This window comes from Strongylocentrotus purpuratus, unplaced genomic scaffold (assembly GCF_000002235.5).
Source record: "Strongylocentrotus purpuratus isolate Spur 01 unplaced genomic scaffold, Spur_5.0 spur5_scaffold_7, whole genome shotgun sequence".
NCBI classification, from domain to species: domain Eukaryota; kingdom Metazoa; phylum Echinodermata; class Echinoidea; order Camarodonta; family Strongylocentrotidae; genus Strongylocentrotus; species Strongylocentrotus purpuratus.
In genome coordinates this window covers 38,049,311-38,066,928 of record NW_022145613.1, presented here as the reverse complement: position 1 = coordinate 38,066,928, position 17,618 = coordinate 38,049,311, and the positions used below count along the sequence as shown (strand labels likewise).

Below are 17,618 nucleotides of genomic sequence, written 5' to 3'. Positions count from 1 at the left end.
GAACAACATACATTAGAAACTGGTTAGAAGTGAAATTGAGATATATGCACACTCACGCGAATAAATAAATTTAGAAACCAAAAGAATTCGGTAAAATGTAAAATTGGGATATCCATATACACTCATACAGTCTCTAAAACAATAACATACACATAACATAGTAAAAGTGGTATATTCATCATTTAATATATTACCATTACGCTCATGTGATCTCCGAAGCAAGGAAATCGTCAGCAATGAGCTTAAATGTCGATATGCTTATATACAAAAACTGGGAATTACATTATAGAATCAACCGGGAGGAGAGACCCGAGGGTTACAGTGATTCAGTTCGCTTTTCGCCTCCCGGATACAGGTGACGATAAATACTTAATAATAATAATAATAATAATAATAATAATAACCAAAGAAGGAGTATGTTACCATTTGAAATAACGTAATGTATATTTTTGAAAACAGAGAAATGAAGCAAAACTGTTTTAAATAACACGAAATGAACCACTAAGACGCGGAATTCCTGTTACCGTACTGAAGGATGATGATATGAATCATATAATTTTGAAGTAAATTGCTGAAAGGTTGAAACAAAGTTAGATAAAAGCTAACTCTAGATTCATATTTTATTTTTGTTAAAGGAGGTACATGAAAAGACTTTGCTTTGAGAGATGATGAGACAAAGAAAAATATGAATTATTATCATGTTATTACTTCAAAATCTTAACGTTTAAGATTAAGATTTATAGAACACTAAGCTATCATCTAACTATGCATACGTTTTAATTTACAACTACGCCGATAGTGTTCTTTAAAGATGGGCCAAGATTTGAGCTTAGTGAACGGACGTCTGAGCCTTTCAAACACGAATATGCACGTGGCAAAGTTATGGTAGTGTTATTAGCATAACTTACAATGATGTACATACAAATACCACAACCAGTCGTTTAATTCAAGATGTATACACGATCATAATACTGGTATGAATTGGGGCTCTGAGCCATCCACAATCCAGAATATGATACTGGGTCTATCGGTGGATCTGTAGAAAAAAACTTAAAAAACGTTGCTTTGTATTTTCGGTACTTATTATGATAAGAGTATGATGATGATGATGATGATGATGTTGATGATGATGCAAGGATGAGTGGACCATGATCACACGACCACGAACATGAGACGGACCTCGATGACAAGGTGGGCATGACGACGATGTGTCGACAGGAAGAAAGAGATGTCCAAACATCATGGTATGAAATGGAGACGCTAATATACATATACGACGTAGTGTTAACCAATATAATCTTAGAAGTCCAACCAGTGATGAAAAACCGCAGCTTTCCTTACAACTTGTCAGTAGGATCTCAGCCGTAACAGAAGCAACAAAAAGGAAGGAAACCTGAAAATATCTGATAAAGCTGTAGATCTACATCGATAAAGATCTAAGATATTGAATACGTATACTCACAACAGAAAGAATAATCCTCCTTTTGTTTCAACGCACCGACTTCGAAAGTTGCGATAAAAATGTAACAATTGAGGTAGAAAAGCTAATCCAGGATTCGTCCGGGTCCGGGGCGTGGCGATATGCTCCTAACAACAGGCTCACCGAGAGAGAGCTATACTACATTCTACATCACATACGGCTTAGAGAGGAAGGGTTTGTGAAGGGAGAGGAAGGGGGTAAATCTTAGGGAAAGGTGAGTTTGTGAGGGGGGATCTAGAAGTCATGGGGTAGTTAAGTAGGAGGGAAAGGCCGTGAGGAGGATGAGTCAGACGCAACGTGCCTTCCTGATGGCTCCCTGTTCAGTGCTTCTTCGATTCCCCAACTCTCATTTCTAACAACTAAAGCCGTATTGGCCAGGCTATTCAACAGACGATTCAGATGTTTGAGTCTCTATTCCCTATCTCAGAATGTCTAATCTTTTAAAGATCGGCCAGACTATTCAAAAGTGGTTTCGCAACTGGATACAGAGGCGATCGATGCTAGAGATAGGGTGCATTTGGATTTGGATTGACATTCTCACTCAAAAGTCGCTATCGTCATATCATAAACTTAATTTCGGGAGGAAAACATTTTTTGTTCACCTTTGTTGTCAATTCTATATAATCTGGAGGATTGACACTTCGGTTTGGGATACTAGAAAATAGAGCGTTTATAAAATTTCGAACGTCTTTTGAAAAATTGCTTTTCATGAAAACCGCGTACGAAGACAACGGTTAAATACGTCACTTGCTCAACTTATTTTGATGATAAATCAGTTATATTCCACATACCTTCAAATATACATCCACTCCCATTCATTATGACCATACAAGTATATTCTTGAAATACGACGAATCACTGTATTAACAACTACACGCAATATAATTGCCAAATCGAAACACTATCATCTTTGCAGATAAAAGGGTAACATCCAAGGCAAAGTTCTTAACTATCATTAACTTGTTCATACACATACACGCTAAATAATGCCATAACGAAGTCATTTGATTAATTCCATAAGTTAATAATTATGTCGTTTGTAAAATGGCAAGCTAGCAAAATGAAAATCACTATTCATACCTTTCCCAGTCAAAGATTTGCCTCTGTATAAAGTTGCTCGCTCAATTGGTATTATGGTTCGGTGTATAAGGTGTAGGCACAAAATAACCAAGATCAAACTCTCAAAAAATTGTTTGACGACTTTCATGTTCGTTCAGGTATGGTATGCCCCTTGCTTATAAACTTAATAGGTAGATCATTGACAAAGTATATTGATTTAGTGAGGAGTTATGCACCTGTGTTGCCCTTTTCTATTGACAGTCAACATGAACATTGTACTTTTCTATGTGATTCATCATTTTCAATGGTCTTAAAAATGAAGCATGACACATAATTGGAAATCGTGTTTGTTTGAGTTAATATCAAAACTATGTTTGATTTGAAATTGTTTCCATCATGTTTAAAGCAACAGTATTCATCCAAAAATGAAACTGTATTAGCTCATGATCAAACAATATGTACTCGGCAAATATGGATCAAAACGAACTTGGTGTTTGATTCAAACTTGGGAGAAGGCTTGAAAGACCATAATGCATTAATGAGAAAAGAGGTGGGAAAGTTGAACAAAGAAAAATGAAGATAAATAATGAGAGAAGTAGAAGGAGAAGGGGTTCATTACGAGTAGTATAAACGCAAAGAGTACATACACTTTGTTCGCTCTGTTTGACATCATTCTGTATGCCAATAACTATTTAAAAATATTCGTGTGAAATTAAAAATGAATATACATGCATCATCTACATAATTTAATACGCACGTCAACATGTTTATCAATTTCGACTAAATAAAGCTCAAACATATACGAGAAATTGAAACTTTATGGGATTTGTATTTCATAGGATGATAATGATGTCATAATTTTCGAAATTTTTATTTTAAGTTCATCTACCTCCATAGAAAAAAGAACACTGGCAGATAATTGGGAGTTTACCCCTCACCCTCCCCCTCTCCACACCCCAGGGATACGTCTGTCTGCTCAAACTCTTCAATAAGTTCTTTTTTAGAACCCTCATCGAGACATCAATTACATCAGTACCCTCGTGACACTCTCTTCCTTCCTATATGCTCCTATTTACCTTGAATTCTCATTCACACCTCTACCGTACTTCATCACACGCTCAGACAGTATCTCTATTCTACCTACACCCCTCGTGTGATGAGTACCAGAAGGGCGTTAGTATGTAAACTATAATGTAGCAACACCTTTCTTGCATTTTTAAATCAGACTGCCATATTCGCTACCCCCTTCCCTTCTCATTTTTTCCCTTGCAGATTTTTACATTTACTACTAATTTTTCGTACTCCTCCCACTACATTTCCTATAATGAATATAAAGAAAAGCACAAGTGTCGTGAGTTCGAGTATAATTTTATCTTCCCTCGTTTTGTTATTTTCATGCCTCGTTTTGTAATACACGCCTTTGAAAAGCATTTCGAAATCATGACAACGTTGATATTGTTGTTATGTTTGTTCCTGCACTTATTGTTAGTGTTTAAGTTATTGTGGCCTATTTTTGCATGGAACCACATTTAGATTTTCTCTTCATGTTTGGTTGGTGTTTGACACGGGCAAAATTAACGTACAGTATATAAATCAATCATTCATTTTCACTTTAATAAATCATTCATATTATGCTTGTCTACATGATTTCCCCTAGAAAATTAGGATCAAATAGGCCATGTGAAACACGTTCGAGACGAGATGAAAAACAATGATAACGAAACGCATTTAAGACTAGTTTCTCATCCTAGATCAGAAGGAAACAAATCAAGGGGACTTCCTGTACCCTCGGTGAGAGGCTTGACTCATCACCACATCCTACAGTAGCATCACCATGGCAACAATAGAGTCTTACCTCCCATTCATTTTGACACCTTGTCCAGAGAAGGTAGAACAAAACGGGCGAAGATAGGATCTCTTTCAAAAAAGGCTTCTCAGATTTTGGACTGAGTTTGTTCTTGCAATACATTTGGAACACACGGCTCTTGCCTCAAATTTGACCAACATAGCATTGGCTAATGCCTTTAGAATTGAGTGTTTTTGCTCAACTTTCATTCCGGGTCATTAAGTGTACACCATGAACGCAGAGATCTGACTTGATGTTTTACTCTGCAGCCCACATCCGTATAGTAAACTTAAATCTGAATACAATAATTTGAGACCACCCATATCAGGTATGATTAATTTGGTCATAATTGGCTTGATATGGGGTAATCCGTTACTGTTTTAAGTTATATTTCCTACCTCAAACTTATAGTGACATTCCTGAGCTTTGAGATTTATCTTACTAAAATTGAATTTAAAAAAATTCTGTTCACAAGGCTTTAAAGCATGAACCTAATAGTTCATGTTTAAAGTAATCATCAATGGAAGAGATTCGTAAATAGGATAAGGGGATATTAAACGTCATAGAGATAGTAATGATCAGGAGCTGAAACTTTATACAGTTAGAACAAAATGGGAAAATAAGATTATAAAGAGAAATATAAACACATAATCTATAAATCTAAAGTATATCATCAATATTTCTAAAGTTGGTAGATTTCTATAGTTTCGTCATTTTTCTAAATTTCGTTACACATTATGATACATTTCAGATGCAAAAGGGAATCCTTCTTACAAACTAAGCTAATACAGGTAAAATGCTTCACACAGCAATCTTCAGATCCTATCATAAATCTGATTGCTTTTCTCAAATCTTTTCTTCTTTTCTCTGTATGTAGATAGACGGACTGAGTGGGGGGGGGGGTGATATGATAAATGAAATGAAAGTGTTTTTGATGATCCAGCTATCATCATGCTCCATCCCAGGGACGTACTGGCATCCCAGTGGAACTAAAGAGGCTGTCTACATCTAATTGATACCGGTAACATTCTCTCTATGACTCAGCTTCCTCCCGAACTCTCAAAGCATCTCTACAAAATGTTAGCCACTCTTCATTGGCTGGATCTGGGAAGACCGCAAAATGATTCCATGTGGTTGCTGACGGAGAGGGGTATATTTAGCAGCCGTCACAATTCTCTAAACGGTACGGTCTTGACATTTTGGTGAAGCTAATAATATTGTACCTATAGCAGGGATTTCAATTCATAACTCCCTGCCTATATAGGGTTAAACTATCTGGGGCATAACTACGGCAGGAAGCTTATAGATAATAATGATAACAGGTATGAAACTTTTTAAAATAACATTATGTATAACTTACACGTTTATTTCCTATCCCACTACTCCCCTTCGTACTCTTTCTCTATCTTTCTTTCTCCCACTTCCTCCCCCTCTCCCTCTGTTTCGCTCTCTTTTTTCTCTCTTTCTATCTCTCTCAGTTGTTCTTCAGAATAGGCATTTGTTTGCTTAAATACTATAAAAAAAGATGTTGAACTATTATGAGCAATTACTGAAAGTTTGAATCGTATAGACAACAGTCCCATTTTAACTGTAACTTGATAAAGGTGAACGAGTATAGTTTACTTATGAAATATTTCATGAGCACGAGAGACTACCGTTGCACAGGGTCGAACTGTTCCACAGCAATTCCTTCTACAAAAAGGAATGATCGTATGTTGTGAAAAGAAAGAGAGATGGCGCACTTCTTTTAACATTGTCGGCGATTATTAAGTTTCATCCATGTGCCTTTCCATTGCAATAATATTCTATCCATGTTGTTGAATTAGATGGAAATAAATTATGTAACATTCAATATCACTATTCTATGTCTAAACTCGTTGATTTAATCTACATCTACAAATGCAACCTATGCATTCTTATGATAAGTTCTTTCACATGAAACCAATATTTAAGAGTGCTCACTACTAAAGTGATACTCTCCCCAAAAGAAGTCCCCATTCAAGCAACAAAAACAAAAAACAGAAATAAATTTGTCGGAATATGAATTATTTATATCATACAATGAGGATGAACGAGGGACACACGTTAGTTAGGGCTGTATATTAGTCTTAGATTGTCTTACCTTTGATCTTTGACGAGTAAATCTGAAATGAAATCTTTTGCACAGTTGGAGATACCATCGAAAGCCTCATCTTCAAAGTCCCATTCTCCCATTGTGACGTTATTCAATGTCTCTGAGTCCGAGTCTCCCAAGAAAGGTGACAGTCCACTCAGTCTAATGATAGAGGATTATAATGAGAGAAAGAGAGAGAGAGAGAGAGAGAGAGAGAGAGAGAGAGTGAAAGGAGGATGAAAAATAGGTAGAGAGAGAGAGAGAGAGAGAGAGAGATATAGACAGAGATATAGAGATATAAAGAAAGATAGAGAGAGAGAGAGAGACAGACAGACGGACATAGACAGAGATTGAGAGGGATGGGAGGGGAAGAAGCAGACAACAATTAAGGATAAAAAGACACATAGAGAAAGAGAGGTGGAGAGTATTTAAAGGAATATTGAAGAAGGAAAAAATACGGATAGGAAACAATGGAGGAATGGAGGAAGAGAAAAGTTAACGTTTTTCGAGAGCATGAAAATGCAAATATCAACAATCAATTATTATTTCACCAAACGCACCAAAATTACAAACGGCTTTTATTTAAGAAAACGACAAACAAATTTTGGGAAATCAAATTTTTATACATTTCAAGAAATATAGAAATTATGGAAATCATTATGGTTTAATCTTTGCTGTACAATAGCATTTATGCTAATGCTGATTTAATTTATTTCAATGGTTGGATTGTGTACATGTACTTACAGAACATAACAGATGACCCCCACACTCCACATGTCTGTCAATGGAGTTATAGCATCATAGCTTATTACTTCCGGGGCAACGAACTCCGGCGTTCCACATAAAACCTGGACATGACAAAGACATTTTAGAAGAAAAAATTACCACAGTTACATTGTAATTGTTCACAAGATCACAAGAGGGGCGCTATAATAGAATAAATAAGTTAATTTTTACACAAAAGTACAAGTGTATTAAAAACCTGGTTGACTTCAAATTGACTATGAAGATATGTAGGCCTACGTCGTGAAGAATACTGAAGAAATAATCTCAATTCATTAATCAAAATAATTGGCAATGTTATTTTACATTCATCTTACCTCATCTATTATAAGTTGATATAGCTTTCATCCACCTACCAAACTTGACTGATATTGTCTGAAACAGTGTGATTGTCCAGACCACTGATACAAGCAAAGATTAGCAGCTGACACTGACAAGCTCTAGCTTATGATGGCGGTCTTCTGCATTTTTCAATTTTGAAGTAATTTTTTAACTATTTTTTAAATAAAGGTATGATTATTTAATATCTAATTGATTTATATTATGATATGCTTACATATGTTTTTTGACTTTTGTTGACATTAATGTTGATATTAATGTACCTAGTTTGTATATTACTTTTTATTCTATTATGTTGAAAAAATGCGTAGGTCAAGATAGCAAAGGGGGCATTAAGGGCCATCGATCTTACTCAGGTGGATAACATTCACTGTAACAAGGCTATTGATCAGGTGTAGGGTATTGCATGGGTCATATCAGCTTCTTGTCTCCTCCCTTTTCTTTCCTCTCTTTTTTTTTCTTCTTCCCTTTTTGTATTTTTACCATTCTATTTAGGGGGGCGGGGTTGGGGTTAGGCTATGGGGCACTTGTCCCTTCCCCTGAACCCTGTAGCTACGCTATCGAAATAAGCTAACACCGACCTTGACGTCATTGTCCGGTTCGTACTTCCTGGCCAATCCGAAATCGATGATCTTGAGTTGAAAGCCCGTTCGGTTCACACACATAATGTTCTCCGGTTTAAGATCAAGATGCATGATGTTGTGATGATGCATGTGTTGTACGCCTGCGCAGATCTGCCTCATATAGCTGATGACCTCGCTCTCTGTAAGGTCAAATGTATCGTCCACTATCCTCTCGAATAACTCTCCTCCTGTAATACTGCTCAAAGAAACAAACATTGCAATAGGAAAAAATGACATTACGTTCCTAGATACAACTATGTAAAGTTTTCATGGATATAGGATTTATTCAAGGGTGTAATAAAAGGGGTGAATAATACGTTGATCCCGATATCCATCTATCATGGAAAGACATATTCTAAAGATCAACATGTTTACTTCATTCACTTAACAATAAAGTAGGAAAGGAAAACAGTTTCACCCTATAATGGATACGCCAATGGCTACCAAAAGGCAGGGTGTATACAATAATTGTGAATCACATTTCCTCATACAAAGATCGTCGTAGCTGGCGCGATTCCAGTTTTGCAAAAAGCCCGTATCAACTAAACCACAGAGTTCATTAATCCTAAAAATGTCACACTATCCTAAATATTCCCTTGAACTGGCAGGAGAACAGGAATTAAAAAGTCTAACCCTTTACCTTCCCTTTTTAAATTAAACCTTCATTATTTCCTTGTCTGATTTCTGTCAGTTCGCTTTGAACTAAAGTAAACTCAGTTTGACTCTTTCAACATGATCGCAAAGACTTTCGAAAAAACACCTCAAGCTATTTCAATAGCCACGTTCATCACAGTTTGAAAAGTACGAAATGTATGATGTGTGACGTCATCCAAGTATGTTTTATATGGGTTATATAAATAATAATTACATGATATTAAAATTGCCCTTAAGATGATGTCTCGGAAGTGTTCGCGATCGTGACATTTAATAGCACTTAAAGACCTTCAATACTACTGGGCCAGAAGGTGTTAGACCACACAGCGAGGTCACTGACAGGTGGCTATCTCATTAACTCAGCTCTCAACTAACATAAGAAAAAGAGGGTCATGGGGGACCAACAGGCACCGATTGGGGAAGTTTTCTATATAGAGGGAGCAAGTAGCTACAAGTAGGACGGTGGGGCTTTTAAAGAGTTGTATATATTTGAAAGCGATTGACTCACCACTCGAGGATCATGACAGTCTGTCTCGATGATTGATAAGCTTCGATGAGCGCCATGAGGGATGGATGCTCCAGCTCTGACATGAGGTCGATCTCTCGTTGAACGGCCTCTTTGTCTTTCGCTCTGATCGTCTTCACATACTTGGCCGCCCATGTCTTACCCGTAGACTTCTCCTCGCAGCGGTATACGATACCAAATTTACCCCTGAAAGACAAATGAAAAGGGATATACCAATCATGCTAAACAACATATCACATTAAAAGATTCTTCCAAATCATTTTGTGTTCATCTTAGAAAGGTTACGTTTTTCCTCATTTATTTTGATCCCGTGTTAAGATCATTCGAATTATTATTATTATTTACAAAGAAGTTGGTTATCAGCCAGTCAGCCCATAAAAATGGCAACGAAACGAGTGGTGCGCTGGGGTGGGGAGGTGGGGTGGGGGAGGAGAGGGGAGGAGGCGTTCTTGAACCAAATTGGACACCAATTCTGCACCAATCTTCTAAAAAACGTGAAAGAAAGTCTCTATTAAACCTTCAAGTTTAATTTCAAGATTAGAGGAACTGTCAGAATGAATCAAGAATGAACTTGAAACTAAAGGAGGAATAGGTGTTCATTATTTTTGAAATAATCTGGACAATGTTTAACATTGTTTTTGATCTTTTTAAAATATTAAAACAAAATATATATTTATCTTCTTTCCAAAGGAATCCTAAACCAAATTACCGAGAGGTTAAAAATGGAAAACCTTGTGAAGGAATGAATTCGATACATCTAGTAACAAGCTTGCTTGCATATCCTAAGTCACAGCTACCTGGTATTATATTAACCAGGGATGATGTTTAGTCGATGGTATACCTGTCTGTGGTAATATTTATACGCTATAAAAACACTGGAGCACAGTGGCTTGTCACTCCACAGTCAAATAGTAATTTATCAACACTGTCTGCATGGTTGCTATGGTAGCCATGTAGAATACAGGGAACTTCAAGACAGACTAGCAGCAAGAACCATAAAAACTTGAGTGTAAATTGAAGGAAAGAAAATAGCAATTGGCACATAGTAGCTGTGATTTATTTCTCATCATGTGTGCAATCTTGGTATGTTTATGTCGAATGCAGTCGTCTGATTTCAATACATAGTTACGGTCAACGTTGCGCCATGCTTCTATCTAAGCAGGACAATCTCTCTCTATCTTTCTCTCTCTGTCTCTTTCTCTCTCTCTCTCCCTCTCTCTATATCTCTCCCCTCTCTCTCTCTCTCTCTCTCTCTCTATATCTCTCCCCTCTCTCTATATCTCTCCCCTCTCTGTCTCTCTCTCTCTCTCTCTCTCTCTCTCTCTCTCTCTCTCTCTCTCTCTCTCTCTCTCTCTCTCTCTCTCTCTCCTTCTTCCCCCCCCCCCCCTCCCCCCCCCCCCCCCCCCCTCTCTCTCTCTTTCTTTCTCTCTTGCCGACCGGCTTATCATTTGGTGGATTTATTACCAGGAAAGTAGAATATTTTGTTTACAATACTAATCATTTTTCCATATTACACACAAAATTATGAATCATCTTCTAGACACATGCGTGATAAATATCTATAGATTTATTTAAAAAGTTCAAAACAACATACACATTATTATATTTATATAGTGTAAAAGATAGTGTCGCGTCATGTAATTACAAGTAGAACTTAATTTGAAGGCTTTCGGTTTACGTAATTTACTCCAATCTTTGCCTTGATAAATGATTCAATTAATCTACTGCCCAAGCTCAGTTAGACCATGTTAGGTCCGTGGTTGGACTGATTTGGAAATTATCTTTGTCTGTTTTTAGTTATTTACCTTTAAGACTGCCCTCTCTTGATCAATTTATTACATAACTAACACATTGCATGGATAGGCCTACTCGTAAATAGTGAAAACATATATAATCATAATTGCGGGTTTTTGTTTCCATCATGACCATAAACGTTCATCAAAATGATAATAATTATGATGGCTAAGCCCATACTCCCCTGCCTCCCCCAACAATAAACATGCTGTGAATACATATCAATGTAATTACTGTTTAATGAGAATCTAGAGCTTGTTTATGTTTTGCTCATGTTAACGTGACTGCAAAGAAGGTGGGCGAGAAAGTATATTTCAATTAGTACACCGTTAGACTCATAGAGAGAGAGGCGCTTGGAAGTGGTACTTGACATTTAGATTTAAACAGGTTTTTATTTCAAATCTCTGCTTAATCTTTTTCTTTTTCTCTCCTCCTTCCCTTTCTCTCTCTTTCTCTCTATAACTCTCTCTATATTTCTCTATCTATCTTTACCCCTCTCCCTCCCCCTCTCTCCCGTATTTGTCTTCATTGCTCTCGTACCATGCTTTCTATTTTCATATTTCTATATCAGTGTATCATTGTACAATTACCATGCATTTGTATGTTTCTTTTTTTCTCTCTCATTGCATACACTGTATGTATTTTGGCCTTTTCTGTAGTTTTCTTCGTCATTCAATCATTCAGTTTCCTTTTTCAATCTAATTCCCGTCTTCTCTTTGATTCTTCGTCGTCATCTCATCTCATCTATTTACTACTCCTCCAGTGGCTTTGGAGACCGTCTTGATCCACTCCACCCCTTCCCCATCTCCCCCCTTCTCCACAGATGCATCTTCCATTTCCATTTGTATCATGTTTATCTACACCATGGTTTAGGGTGTCTTGGGCTAGTGGATACGTCACCGGTCTGTGAATTGCATGGTTCGCGGTTCGAGTCCCGCTGCGGCATTAATGTAATTTGGCAAGACGTTGATCTACATTTGCCACTCTCCACCCAGGTGTGGAGGCAGCTGGGCTAAAGCCAGGGCAATAATACTACTTGTACTAATGTAGGCGCCTTGAGCATTCATGAGATGGATACGTGCGCAATATAAGTGTAGCCTAGGTATTACTTTCATCAGACGCACATGGATGTTTATACTGGATCCTTCAAAAGTACACGTTTATCGGGGAAATAAAATACACACTGAGACGTAAATCGACGAAAGAATAAACGGGGAAGTGAAATTGACCGAGAAGATGTGGGGAAATAATATGACGATGACATAAAAACCCTGAGGTTTCTGTTTATCATGTAACGATTGATTGTTAGTTTTGATAATGGCCACGAAGATTGGTATCACAAAGACAAGGAAGGACGTGTGCTCAAAGATAGGCCTATGCCAAAATATATGAACAAAACAAAGTTAGTAATGGCTTTACGGGTATATCGGAAATGGCAAAGTACATTGAGGGAAGATGGAGGGAAAATCACTTTTAAATATATTAATAGCAAATTACCTATTACAAGGTCGAACGGATATAACATTATTCAATCACATGAATTCGGAAATGTGTTTATCAACCTATAGAAACAACGGAGTTAGGAGGACAATTTCACCCCATCATGTCGCCATCATCGATCGGAAATTGGATTTGAAATTGTACTTTTGTTATTATCAGTTTGAGCAGTGACATATAAAGTGAGAATTACAACGAGACATGTCTTCATACTATACATTATAATGTTAAGTTTGGTTCTATTTAGCATAAGACAGTGGCGTATCCAATGAGATGGTAAACAGGGGTGGGTGGGGCTGCATCTTGTATCATGTGGACGCAGTGGGGCATTTTGGGGGAATTTAAGGGAGGGAGGGGCGTATGCCCACTCTGTCCTATATTAGATATGCTCATTTTAGAGACTCAATCGCAGCTAGTCTTTGAATTTGTAATATTTTCTTTCAATCTCCCCCATCTCGTTATATCTCATTCTATGACCTTTCCCTCCGTGTTCAATTGATTAGCATTGATTGACACTCATTTTCTCTCCTCTATCATCACACATACTTATCATTAATGTGGGGTTGGGTTTAAATAAGTTGACTACCACCTTGAGTTTTAAAACCACATGGATTCATTTGTCCTCTTTTCCTAAAAATATGGGGGTCACAATAACTTACCAATTTTGGGTTTGAACTACATCATTACAGTGATATTTTAATCTGAGATGATGAAGTTTAAAATGACTAAATCAACAATTCACTACTTTTTCAGCAAAGGAAACACTACTTTCTCTTTAATTAGCAAAGGCAGCATTTGATAATAAGCTATCACTTTTTTCTTCAAGGTAAACTGGATGTTAATTAGCCTACGGGTCGCAAAGTTCAGTAAACTACATGCCAAAGCAATTCCATACGATTCATTAAACTCAATGAATAATTTCTCTTCTCCATTAGTGAATATGCAATTACATGTATGCATGCATCTTACGTATGCACGAATGCTGTTACTTAAAACAAACTGAAACTGATGGATTCAATATCCTTACAGAGTGGATTGTTTCATTTTCATCTATTCTTCAAGACAACAAAGTGCTATATGTTTGACCACCGGATTTAAGTATTTAAAAAATCAGATCCGTGAAGTGAATCGTACTACATTGTATTTCCATTCATAGCAGGTGAAACCATAAAAAATAAAGGGTCGACGTACTGTTACGTAAATGACAAATAGATACGGAAGGGGTCATACTGAGTCAGAGTGTGAATCCAATTGAACGTATTGAAATGAGAACGGGAAAAGAAGGGGGGAAATCTTTTAGTGATCCACGAATTAGGCCTTTGCAATGACTTATTCGAATGAATCTCTATATCCAACATACAATTTACAGATGCAATGTACATAAACAACATACAAAACGTGTGCAGCAACGAAAGCAATCAGTGCCAGACACAACTTGTTCAAATATCTCTTACAGATTTGAAAACTTTCATATAATTTTCATTGAAATTAATATCGTTTACTATAATATTAATATATAATTAAATGTTTGTTTCTTTCCTTCTTCTTTTGAAAATCCTTCTCCTTATGATATTCTGTAGTCATTCTATGGTGCTGAGGTCATGGTCATAGTTATATTTTCGTAATATCGACTCATTTTCAATCGATTGATTGTTGATCACCCTTACTTGTGCACTTATGCAATCAATCTTCTATTCATTTTCTTGAGACTCATGTACAATACAATCGCAAGAGGAAAACAAATGCAAGGAATGTTTGACTGCTATCGTTTGTTGAAACTAACCTGTGACCAAGATGTATTCGTATCCAGTGATACATTACAATGAGATAAGCACGAAAAGATATCCTTTTGATGAACTCGTAACATTCTTGCGGTATCTTACTGAATAATCTAGGTCCAAGATGGTATGAGCTTTATGTTTTCATGAACATTACGATTAAAAGAAACAAGCCTTAACATACCTGGTCGAGGATGGATTGCTTATGCATTACTAATAAACCCCTTATAACACGAATTACAATAGATAATTGGGGCTAGATTTGCTACAAATGGTTTCTTTTTCTTATTCTACTGACATTTGAAGGCGGTGTGTGTTTAGCTCAATGACCCCGAGCATTTCTTGCTCACTTTAAGACGATTGACAATAAGTATTTGCTCTTGCCTCCTGTTTATAGAGAGTGTGAAATATTTTAAACATGTTGAATGGCGCCATTTTGTTTGTTACTGACGACGTGCATTGTATAATTTACAAGGGGATGGGATATTTGTAATTTGAGGACCATGGAACGTAGATCAAGAAACAAGTCCCCATGTGCCTTATTTTAGTTTAAACAAAATACATTCGTAGGACCTAAACAAATCTATGTTTTATTGGAAAACATCCATGAAAACATCGCCCCAAATCACATATAAAACATCACGTTTAGAATTCAAATGAACTTTACCAGGATTTTTAAAATTCTACATGAGATTTTTCTTTTCTCCAGAAGGTTCGTTAGGAGGGAAATGCATTTTGATAATATTCTACTTTCCCAATATCAATCACATATTAAATCGATTTAATGCCCATGTTGCAAATCACGATAGGCCTACTCTATCTTGTCATCAAATTATAAAATGGTCGATGCAAAATTGGCAGAAAATTACCCGATTCATGTAAGGGGGCCGCTTGTCCAGAGAAGGTCGGACACATAATTATTAGATTACAGTAACATTGGGCAATTAGTGTTTACTTCATGTAAGGTATAATGTCCCTCATCAACTGTTTCTAATCCTCTCAGAAATCTCCCGTAACAGTCAACTTCACAGGACAAAAGTTTTAGGAAGTCAAAGTCGTCAATGTGTAGTAATGATAGGAATAAACTGATCCACTTTATTTCGATTTATTCATGGCCGCGTAACTCTTAGGGGGTATATGATTATCTTCGCCCATCTTCCCTATATATACGGCACCATCAGACCTCATACGTCCTCCTATTCAACACAAACCGTCCAGTAATTGACATATCGAAGATCGATATGGTCTTTAGTGCCAATCTTTAAAAGAGGATTCCTAAAGGATCGGATTAGCCCCGAATTACAAAGGAGAGTGGTAGTAATGAAGGTAGGGTCGAAAGACTTTGTTAGAGTCGAAGCAAAACCGAGTGGTCCAAGCGAACACACAAGCGTGATCAAGTGAAACTATTGTAATCCTTCCTTATTACAAATCTTTAGGGAACTAGGAGGAAATTAAAGTGGAATGCGAGCTTGGTTTCATATTCATTTTTAGGAAGAATTTTTGAATGAATGCCACTCCGTAATTGTTTGCTGACTGCATGCCCTTCTCATCATGTAAATATATTGTTAATCGCATATCTTCAACAATAACATTTTAGGAACTCTCATATGAACATGTAGTAACCTTTGAATATTGAGATTGAGTAACACTTTTAAATAAATTAAATCAGTAGATTATCAACCTAATGGACACAATATATGTACTGTTTAAATATTTAAAAAGTACACGTAACATGTGTAATAGGAGCAATTTCTTCTTTACAAAATAATGCAAGTTTGCAGAAGTCCATGTATTTGGAATTGGTTTCGTAATCAGTAAATAAGTTCAAATAGTGCACATATTTCCTGATTCCTACAAACACATAAACTATAACATTATAAAAACAGATTTCTAAACCGATGTATCCTATATGATATACCTGTAGGGCTATGACCAAATATATATATACCAGTTTAATACGGGGTTATATATGATGGGGTGGGATTTCAAATTCTATTACAATATAGATCATGAAAAAATAAATGTTATTGTCAATATCGGCTCGTATTTTGCACATCTATCGTCCGAGGAATTCCTTTTGTTCCATCAAGACATTAAATCAATGCTTGATAATTGATACCCTTAACCGCTCTGTTATCATGTGTTTATTGTGTATTGTGTATAAAGCTGGAACATTGACTGACAGAACTTAGAATAGATGAATAGAATCATAAGACAAGTATAGATTATATCCGGAGGCATGGAGCAGAGACAAAAGCGGGTATAGGGAGAAGTGGAGAGAGATAGATAGATAGATAGAGAGAGAGAGAGAGAGAGAGAGAGAGAGAGAGAGAGAATGTGTGTGTGTGTGTGTGTGTGTGTGTGTGTGTGTGTGAGAGAGAGAGAGAGAGGGGGACAGATGCTAACAAGGGGGAAGGGACAGGTGGGCGAAAGATCGTTATCGTGGTATGGTGCTTCTTTCACTTGACTCTCAATCCAAGAGTTGAGGATTCGAATCCAAGCCCGACTTTAACACCCTTAGGTCCATGGTAAGACAGGTCACTCCCCATCCAGGAGTACATACCTGACAATTAATGTGGTGATAATAATTGCAGCGCCATCAGGAGAAAACAGTATGATGCTGATGAGGCTTCTCAAGGTGGACGTAATGGAGAGGGAAATGAGAAAGGAGGGGGGGGCGGTGTTAGGCAGACAGATGGGGTATATGGGAGAGCATGTGGATAAAGACGGGAAAGAGGGAGAGAGAAAAGATGGGGGGGGGGGGAGAAATAGAAAGAAAAGGGAAAAGAGAAAGCGCAACAAACGAAGGAAGGAAAACCATTGTTAAATTGCACTTACTTGCCAAGTTCTTCCTTCACGATATAGTAATCTTCTGCTTTCTCATTCTTCTTCACTTCAAAGGACATTCCTGTAACACAAATGAAAAACAAGGGTTCAGAAATAAACACCAAGCACGGAGTACAGGTCTACATCATGATGTGAATAAATTGCTATTAAATTGCAGTATGATTTTATTTTAATGATGTATTCAATATTTGTGCAAATAAACCTTAATACAGTCATAAAAAGGTGGCGTGGGTTCAATCAATACTAGGTAAATCTCTCTCTCTCTGTTTCTCCTATTCC

General features: G+C 36.9%; 1 protein-coding gene across 3 annotated transcripts in view; it reads right to left on the bottom strand.

The window, feature by feature from the left end:
• LOC581963 (myosin light chain kinase, smooth muscle) overlaps positions 1 to 17,618 on the bottom strand; it is a 122,745-nt gene that overhangs the window by 77,040 nt on the left and 28,087 nt on the right. For all 3 annotated transcript variants that reach the window (XM_030974991.1, XM_030974992.1, XM_030974993.1), the window contains exons 2-6: positions 17,331 to 17,400; positions 9,406 to 9,609; positions 8,202 to 8,439; positions 7,243 to 7,346; positions 6,508 to 6,660 (exon numbers count right to left, since the gene is read on the bottom strand). In XM_030974991.1, coding sequence (XP_030830851.1) covers positions 6,508 to 6,660; positions 7,243 to 7,346; positions 8,202 to 8,439; positions 9,406 to 9,609; positions 17,331 to 17,400 — 769 coding nt within the window. The remainder of the gene's footprint in view (positions 1 to 6,507; positions 6,661 to 7,242; positions 7,347 to 8,201; positions 8,440 to 9,405; positions 9,610 to 17,330; positions 17,401 to 17,618) is intronic.